Raw genomic sequence first — 5,671 nt, forward strand, 5'->3', positions numbered from 1 at the left:
TGGAGGGAGTTCTTAGTAAAATTGTACAGAGCTACTCATGCAAGTGAGGCATTAAGAACCCATAGGCCCTGAGTTTACGGCCACTTCCTAGCTATACAACCAAGCTGCTAAACCTCTCTCGGTCAGTTTCCTCAGCTGTAAAATGGACTTAAAAACTGACCCAACTTAGAGAGCAGCTGTGAAGTTATAAACACACAGTGCTCCGCACATGGGAAAGCTCGAAAATGTTAGCATATTGTTAAACATGCATATGCATTTTTAAGGGCCTAGTACCACTCCCCCATTCCCCCCACCACCACCACCAAGGGGGAAAAAAAAAAAAGGCAACAGGGGAAGTACAGCTTTTGCTCTTCCCTGGGTCAGTTTCATTCCCCATCCCTCTCCTGGGGAGAGGGGATTAGAAGTTTAGATGCTTAAGAATGAAGCCAAGCAGCAACATTTGAGATATTTTAAGACTGGCCAGTGCTGAACAACGCAGTTTTACAAGTCAGCAGTTTTGAGTTAAATGTGGTGGGACCAGGGCTCTAAGGCAGAGGGGCTCACACTTAGCGTGCAAGTGGGTCTTCTGGGGATCTCGAAATGCTGATGCTTTCTCTGTAGGTCTGGGAAGGGGACCGGGGTTCTATGTTTTTTACCAGTTCCCAAGTGATGACGAGAGGGATGGTCCAAGGGCCATGTCTTAGGAGCATGGCCTAAAGACCTGTGGCCTTGCATGGTGGTCACTAGCCACAGGTGGCACCATATGTATAGATATTTGAATGTAAATCACTTTAAAAAATTAAAAATTCAGGACTAGTAGATGGTGCAATGGTTAACATTGCCGGATTTCTGCATGGTTGACCGCGGTTCGAGTCCCAGACTCGGCGGCTTAAAACTTAACACTGGGCGCGTATGCGTGCGTGCCCAAAATCCTGAGAGGAGAATGGAGAAGAGATTGCGGTGTGGCTATCTCTCCTGGAAAGGAGGGATAATTTTTCACTGTGTGTCCCTCTGACGATCACACACGCTCTATAGCAAAAATTTCTCTTAAAAAATAAATAAAAAATTTAGTTTCTTGGTTCCTGTAGCCACATTTCAAGTGGTTAAGACCCCCATGTACCACATTGCTAGTGGAGATGGGGAACGTCTCTGTCATGGTAAAGTGTTCCACCAGACAGCCTACCACACGGCACAGGCTATGCAGGCCACAGGGTAGGCATGGAGGACAGAACACCGCACTACGGGGCCTTTGATCACCAGATCACGCCTGTGCCATGCCCTCCTCAACAAAGCACCAGCCGACTCCAATTTTCCACTAAGCCCCAAGAGCGATTCCAAACAATACGGGCCTCTCTCTCCTAACCAACACCAGATGTGGCTACGCAGGGCCCCACCGCATCTCTGATAAATAATTTACATACTGCGTGGCATCGCATGACCCGGGAAGAACAGGGGACACTGCCGACATATGTGTCCCTCTGGCTGCAGCAGCTGGTTAGCAAAGCTGGATACACGGCCGACTACACACTTACTGAAATATTCATGAGCGAACTGCAGTGAGACGACTCTGCGGCAGTTTTGTGGAGAGGATTTCTCCAAACCCGCTTGTTTGGGACAGGCCATTTACATTACCTGAGTGCGCTTGCTGCTAAATCCTCAAGAGGGAGATAAACACCTCCGAAGATCCGAAAGAAATCTTCGAGATGCATGAAGGCAGCTCTCTGGCCTCCGTAAATGCTGGGTTTATCTCCCTCCATAGGTTTTAGTCAAGCCAACCACAAAAGAAACTGTTAAGAAGTCTTTAAATGAAACACAAGAAACACATCTACACCACAGGGACCAGTTAGAGCCCCTGGAACTCTCCAGTTGAGGCCGCTTCAATATGTGGACAGTGATTGTGGTTTTCTGTTTGGGCCCCTAAATGGAAAGACTTGGGACCACAGATGGTGTAATGCCTATGTCACTGGACTCCCGTGTAGTCAACCGCGGTTCAAGTCCTGGCTTAAACTCACGCCGGGCGCATGTGTGTGCGTGCCCAAGATCCCAGAAGGGGAATAGAGGAGAAGGGGCTGTGGCATGGCAATCTCCCCTAGGGGTGATTTCTCTCTTTCTGTCTCTCTGGCAAGTGTACGCGCCCTATAGCAAAAACCTCTCAAAAAACCAATTTTTTTTAAAAAAGAAAGACTCATGTTTGGAACAATTCTTGGTACCCCGATTCTCCTCAGAGTAAGTCAGAATCTCATGAAAACGGAGTGTATGGGACTACCTCCAAGGATGTCACCCATGGGAGACCTAAGACTGGATTTGAATCAACCCAGCATTTAAAACTGGGGGACGGCTAGAGCCAATTTAGAAACTCCCTTAACCAGAAATCGTATTTTGGGATCCTGGTAGTATTCTACAACTTAATCGCTCCTCCTGGTTCAGACACCTAATTAATTTTCGGTACCCTAAACAAAGACCCCGAGGCATCCCCGGTGGTACTCAGTCTGGCCAGAGGCACTAATGCCATCCTGAGTTAAGTGACCTGTTTGGGACAGGGAGGAAAAGCACAGTGACGGTCTGCCGGGGTCAGGGTGAGGAGGAGGCAGGCTCTGGTGAAGGGACAGGCTCTCCACTCACAGAGACCCCCCTCTGCCTCACGTGAACTGGCTCCCAGGAACCAGAAGCTCTCTGCACCTCCACTTTTCCATCTTTAAAGGAGGGTCATGAGAACCAACTCGCCAGACGGCGGCAAGGAATTACCAAGGTGACACTGGTACGGTTTCAGTTGCTGGAACTTACTGTACATAAATCACCGTAAAATAAATTGACATTCACTTTGAGAATGAGGAAGCCAACCACAGCAGGCCCAACTCGCTGGACTGTGTGCTGTTTGTTTTGAAAACCCTCCTTATCCCTTCACCAACGATAACAGGCTTCCTCTGCTTCTCTTAAATAAATACTTGGAAGCAAACTTGTTCCCGGATGTTGAGAAGTGCTGTTGACTGCGGTTGTGTTTTTGCTCCCCCAGCCACCATCGGCCCTAAGGTGTAGGAGGTGGCTCTGCCCCAGGAATGTATCCTACGGCTGGCAGCATCTACGGTCAAAGGTGAATGGGGCCTTGGGACCCACGGAGGATTGAAGCGGCCTCGGGAGCCCAGTGGTCTCACTGGTCGGCCTGAGGCCAAGGAGATGGATGTGTCCTTGCGTCTCACCTGAAGGCTTGTAACAGTGAGGCGGCGGGCGTCGTCGGAGGGCGCGATGATCGGCACCAGGTAGGGGCTCTCGGGGATGTGCTCATCATTGAACTTGATGGACACTTCGTAGTTACCTGTTGGGACAGGAAAGTGCCATGGTGTCAGAGATTCTGGGAAGGTGGTTCCAGAGCCCCTCCCTGAGGGCCACAGTGGGTTGGCGCAGGTTGCGTCACCCCAGGCTGAGGCTCAGCCATGGTAACTTTCGTACCTGGGCAAGCCCAGGGATCCTCTTTTTTTCTTTGTCATGTGGCATGTGCATTCGCCAGAAAGAGGCAGAGAGAAGAAAGCTCTTTGCAATATGCATTGCCGCACCTCAAGCTCTTCTCATTTCTCCATCCTGTCAGGATGTTAGGCACACGAGCCACGTGCCCTGCATGTTTTTCAAGTCCAAAGGCCAGGATTCGAACCATGGTTGGCTATACGAGAGCAAGCCCAATATCTTCCCCTCTCGATACCTTCATATATTGTGTCGTCAGGAAAAGTCATGCCATAGGTTTCTATGCAAAAATGCATCATGATGTTCCCAATGACCAAACATTGTTAAAAGAATTATTTATTTTATTTTATTTATTATTTTTTTAAATTTGCTATAAGGCATATGTGCTTACCAGAGAGAGACACAGAGAGAGAGAGAGAAAGTGAGAAAGCAAGCCACCACATCCAAGACTCAAACCACAGTCAGCCATGGAGGAGTCCAGAGCCCCAACCACAAGGCCACCTGCTGCCCCCTCATAACTCTATTTTAATATCATTACATTTTGGGGGACTAGCAGTTAGTGTAATGGCTATGTCGCTGGATTTCCATGTAGTCAACCGCGGTTCAAGTCCCGGACCCAGTGGCTTAAAACTCACACCGGGCGCGTGTGCGTGCGTGCCTAAGATCCCAAGACAATAGAGGAGAAGGGATTGCGGCGTGGTCATACCCCCTGGGGGGGTGATTTCTTGCTTTCTGTCTCTCTGTCTGTCTGGCGAGACGCGCCCTATAGCAAAAATCTCTCCAAAAAAAAAAAATCATTACGTTTTTTGAATAATCTAATAGTTTCACTTTGTGTTTTGAAGCCCAAGAACCATCCCTACGGGCTTTGCCAGATGCCAAAAGGGGCCACGGCACAGCGAAGGTCAGGAACTACTCTGGGAAGTGCTGAGGTCACGGCCACTGCTGGGGCAGCCACAACAGCCATGGGCCATGACAGAGGATGGTCAGCAGAAAGAATGAAGCCGCTGCATGAAAGCAGGAAGCAGAGAGGCCAGCAGGGACAGACGGAAAATGGGAACAGAAGTTCGGGCCCCCTGGAGGCCTGGCTGCGTTTCCTGCAATTGGGTTCCAGGAGGCTCCCTGGGTGCTGTGCACATAGATTCCTCATTCACTCCAGCCAGCTTGACGGGTTTCTGTCCCTTGTTACCTAGCCATCACGGAACAAGGAAAACATCCTCAGATGACGCTTCAGTACATACCGGGCTCTTGGGCAATGTAAGACACGCCGCATGACCCATTTTTGTGGTCGTCGAACGTAATCTCTGCCTTGCTGGGGCCCTCGACGGCGATGGAGAGACCCCCGGCGCCTGCTTCCCGGGTCCAGATGCTGAACTCGGCTGAGAGCAAAGGAACACCTGGTTAGTGACAGCGCCGCACCCTCCTCTTGTTCAAACCTGCGGTGGCAGCTGGGTTTAGTTCACTGACAGCTCCTTCCGCCTTCTCTGACCCCAAGCAGAACTCAAGCAAGGGCCACTGCTGAGGTTTCCTAAGCACCAGTAATAATTACTAAGTTCGGGGCCATCTGGAGCCTTTTGAATATACATAAACCAAGTCAGAAAAACATGAGGCTGTTTTCCCCCACAGATCTTCCCACCAGCAATCACACAAAGAGAGACCCTCACACAGGCTTTGCAGTAGCTAGTGTATCCCACAGAACGTCAGTTCTGAGGATCCTGGGAACAGCCTGTACCTGCTCCCGAGAGACGCAGAGGCATCAGCACATTATGGGACCTGAGAAGTCCCTCTATAAGAAACCTGCTCCGCTGGAGGTAAGTGAGTAATTCCCAGACTTCTTTAGCCACAGAAGCCTTGTCTTAAAGGATGCCTCTCAGTGGCATGGTGGTTAAAGGCACCGGACTCCCACGTGGCTGACCACAGTTTGACTCCCAGACCTGGCAGCGTGCTTTCTCACTTTCCTTTTCTCTCTTTCTCTGGTCAAATTTAATAATAAGAATGATAAATGAAGTTAAATAAAATCATTCTTTGGGAAAGAAAAAAAAAAAAAAAAAAAAAGAATACCTCTCAGGGGCCAGCAGGTGGCATAGCAGTTACGTTGCTGGACTCCCACATGGCCAACCGTGGTTCTAGTCCCAGACCTAGTGACTTGAAAATCACACTGGGCATGTGGGTGTGCATGCCTAAGATCCTGGGAGGAGAACAGAGGACAAATGGACAATGTGATTACTCACATTCCTGC

The 5,671-nt window shown here is 49.6% G+C and overlaps 1 protein-coding gene across 6 annotated transcripts in view; it reads right to left on the reverse strand.

Annotated features, from left to right (window-relative positions):
* FLNB (filamin B) overlaps positions 1-5,671 on the reverse strand; it is a 158,587-nt gene that overhangs the window by 12,884 nt on the left and 140,032 nt on the right. For all 6 annotated transcript variants that reach the window (XM_006169179.3, XM_006169178.3, XM_006169177.3 and 3 more), the window contains 2 exons: positions 4,674-4,811; positions 3,177-3,292 (listed from right to left, as the gene is read on the reverse strand). In XM_006169179.3, coding sequence (XP_006169241.1) covers positions 3,177-3,292; positions 4,674-4,811 — 254 coding nt within the window. The remainder of the gene's footprint in view (positions 1-3,176; positions 3,293-4,673; positions 4,812-5,671) is intronic.

The sequence above is a fragment of the Tupaia chinensis genome, unplaced genomic scaffold (genome assembly GCF_000334495.1).
Source record: "Tupaia chinensis unplaced genomic scaffold, TupChi_1.0 Scaffold146828_1, whole genome shotgun sequence".
Taxonomy (NCBI): domain Eukaryota; kingdom Metazoa; phylum Chordata; class Mammalia; order Scandentia; family Tupaiidae; genus Tupaia; species Tupaia belangeri.